The following is a 3,418-nucleotide window of genomic DNA, read 5'->3' on the forward strand; positions in this document are numbered from 1 at the left end:
AAACATATTATTTCAGCCCCACTCCACCTGTAGCTGTTTTAATCAGGCTACTGTTCTGCTTCACTCATTTGATCTGAGTGTTTGAATAGTTCTCGTGTGTGTGTGTGTGTTGTATTTTTACTCGACATCATTGTAAATGAGGGTCACTCCCCTCAACTGATCTTTCAGAGGATAAATAAAGAAAAAATTGAAATAATAGAGCTTGAAAATGCCAAAAAAAAAATAATACTTTTAAATTAAATCTAACAAATGTCCTCTCTCTCTCTCTCTCTCTCTCTCTCTCTCTCTTCCCCCCCCCCCCCCCCCCCACGGTCAAATAAAAGGCAAAAAGTGCCCGAAAATTAAACAAAAAATGGGTCAGGTGTGAGTGTGTCTAATAAAGCTTGAAAATGCCAAAAAAATAATCTTGCTTTTCTTTTTCTTTTATCACATCAACTAACATATGTCCTCTGTCTTTCTCTCCGTAGACGTCCATGTGTCCTCCTCAGCTGACTATGCCCATCGAAATGGCTCTGCAGCTGTATCGCGCAAAAGAGGAATTTCTCTTCCGGACGTCCGGCTCTAACCCCAACTCATGCAAGCACCCTAACCCAACGACCTCTACCTCTAAGGCATTCAAACCTGCCCTCAGCTCCTGCCTAAGACTCGAACCCGCAACCACACACTCACACAACCACAGCAATGGACTTCCCGTCGCGGAAGACCCAGGAAATCCCGGGAAAAAGAAGAAAAATGTGATTTTCGCGGACCAGCTTGGGCTCGCTCTCACCAAAATCAAGGTCTTTAATGCACTGCGCGACCCGATAGAAATCCCCATCAACATCACGGAAATGCTCGAATCTGCGCTGAAGCTAAATCTGAGTCTCCCCGCCCCCCCAGCAGCAAAAGACGAATTGGTTCTAGATTTCTCCCAGCCGTCTTCCGACTACCTCGGCTTCCGTCTGAACTTGGAAAAGAATTCGGTGTGCTTGGAGCATTGCGTGCTGAAAGAAAAATCTCTGGCAGGGACCGTGAAAGTCCGAAACATCTCGTTCGAAAAGGCCGTCAAGCTGCGCCTCACTTTCGACTCGTGGACGACGCACACCGACGTGGAGTGTGTGTTCGTGAGGAATTCTTACCAGAGCTCGTACAGCGATACCTTCTCTTTCCAAGTGTCTCTCCCGGAGGATTTAAAACCCCACGAGAAATCCGAATTCGCCGTTTGTTTCGAGACGGGCGGGCAACAGTTTTGGGACAGCAACGGCGGACAGAACTACAAAATCATCTGGATGTCCATGAAGAAAGTTCACGGCGATTCTTTTCACTACACTGGGACTCATGGCGTGCGCTACGGAAGTCCCACTTTATCACATGGGCTCATGCCCGACTGGCCGCTGTACGCCGGACATGAATCTACCGGACCGTACTACTGAACAACTCTGTGTGTGTGCGTGTGTGTGTGTGTAAAATGTTTTAAAGGGGCCTCCCAGGAACTTTCAGTCTGTGTTAATTCTAGCGCCCCCCCCCCCTCTCTTTGGACAAAAGCAGCAGTAGTGTTTTTAGCACGCCAGCTGTTGTTCCTGGGTGAGTGTATATACCCATGACAAAGGCATTAAGAAAAACTAATATAAAATGAATGTATGAAAATTCAGGGCAGTACTACTGATCAAATAAAACGCAAAGCAAAATGTTTAATTGTTTAATGCCCTGTCTGTCTGTACTGAGTGTACGCTGAAAGAGAAACCAGTGTTAATACTCAGTTTAGCCTCTGGAAACTGGTATGTAGACAAGACAGACAGGTAGTGGGTCATGAGGAGACATTCAATGATTTTGACAACAAGCGTTCTCCAGAATCACTGACTACACCTTTTTTTTAAAACTGTATTTTTTTACTAATCCGATGTGAACATACTACAGAACACAGATATATTATAGGCCTATTCTTGCACTGAACAAAAAGGATAATTTAATTTTGTTCATATAATGTACATAATATTACAACGATTCAAACCTCAAACCTCAACTACCAGTGAAACTAAATGGGACTGGAAAAGCGAAGACTTATCGGTTGTCTTCGTATGATCCTAATTGCGCATTTCATTGTGGGAACGAGCGAAAAAATTATATTTTATAATGTTCTTCAAAAGTTTCTGTAAATATATATATATATATATATCGTCACTTAAACTTCAAGATGAAAATAAATTATGTTTGCTGATCATTTTAAAAATAAAAAAAATTCCCTGCGTTCCAAATCACAACGTTTTCTTTTTTTAACTTGACTACTACATACTTAAATCATGCTGGCTTGGACACTGAAAAGTACAATTGGATTTATTAAGGGGGTTATCTGGGTATTTTTAGCCAAAAAATGCAGGTGTTGGGACATCCTAAATCTTTTTTTTTTTCTAAGTATGGGGACTGGAACGTGGGGAAAATTCTTGAGTACGATTTAAATGTTTTCAAATGCTATGTAGAGACAGAAATTTAACATTGCACGTCCTAAATCTTTTTTCTAGCGTTCTAAATAGTATGTAAGTATGCGGACTGGAACGCGGGGAAAATTCCGACTACTAATACATGTTTAAAATGCTTATATAGACAGAAATATACAGAGATTAAGCTAGGAGAACAATCGATTGAGAGAGAGGGTTTTGTTTGTGTGTATATAAGGGCTTGAAGAGTGATTGGGCTATTTGCAGGTACATGTCCATTTCGACGGGCTGTCCTTTAAGTTTAATATTTTACAGAATGCGTTGCAACACAGTTGAGTTTATCTGGTTTTCTGCTTCACAATCATGTATAAAGTGCACGTCATGTTATCAGTGTGTGTGTGTGAGAGTGTGTGTGTGTCGCTGTGTGTGTCTGTGTTTGTGTGTGTGTGTGTGTGTGTGTGTCGCTGTGTGTTTCTGTGTGTGTGTGTGTGTGTCGCTGTGTGTGTGTGTGTGTGTGTGTGAAAAAGTTGTTAGACCGACTTTTTTTTTTTGCTGTATGAGATTAGTTGGCCATTGCCTGTTTATTAATGTTTAGAACTGAAAACTATAAGGTCTTGTGTATGTGAAGGATAAGTTATCTCAAAAGATTATAAGCTCACACTCACTCACTCACACACACACACACACACACACACACACACACACTCTCAAACACTCAAACACACACACACACACACACTCACTCTCTCTCTCTCTCTCTCTCTCTCTCTCTCTCAAACACACACACACACACTCTCTCTCTCTCTCTCTCTCAAACACACACACACACACTCTCTCTCACAAACACACACACACTCTTTCACTCTCAAACACACACTCACTCACTCACACACACACACACACACGCTCTCTCTCTCTCAAACACACACACACACACTCTCTCTCTCACAAACACACACACACACACTCTCTCTCTCACAAACACACACACACACACTCTCTCT

The 3,418-nt window shown here is 42.1% G+C and overlaps 1 protein-coding gene across 1 annotated transcript; it reads left to right on the plus strand.

Annotated features, from left to right (window-relative positions):
• Window positions 1-473: 473 nt before the first annotated feature.
• Window positions 474-1,412, plus strand: ppp1r3b (protein phosphatase 1, regulatory subunit 3B; the record flags this gene model as incomplete). Its single annotated transcript, XM_080054596.1, has 1 exon — window positions 474-1,412. One exon carries the CDS (start codon window positions 474-476, stop codon window positions 1,410-1,412), a length of 939 nt encoding a protein of 312 aa, XP_079910722.1.
• Window positions 1,413-3,418: the final 2,006 nt, after the last annotated feature.

Source organism: Ammodytes marinus (assembly GCF_949987685.1).
Source record: "Ammodytes marinus genome assembly, contig: scaffold_32, whole genome shotgun sequence".
Classification (NCBI taxonomy): domain Eukaryota; kingdom Metazoa; phylum Chordata; class Actinopteri; order Uranoscopiformes; family Ammodytidae; genus Ammodytes; species Ammodytes marinus.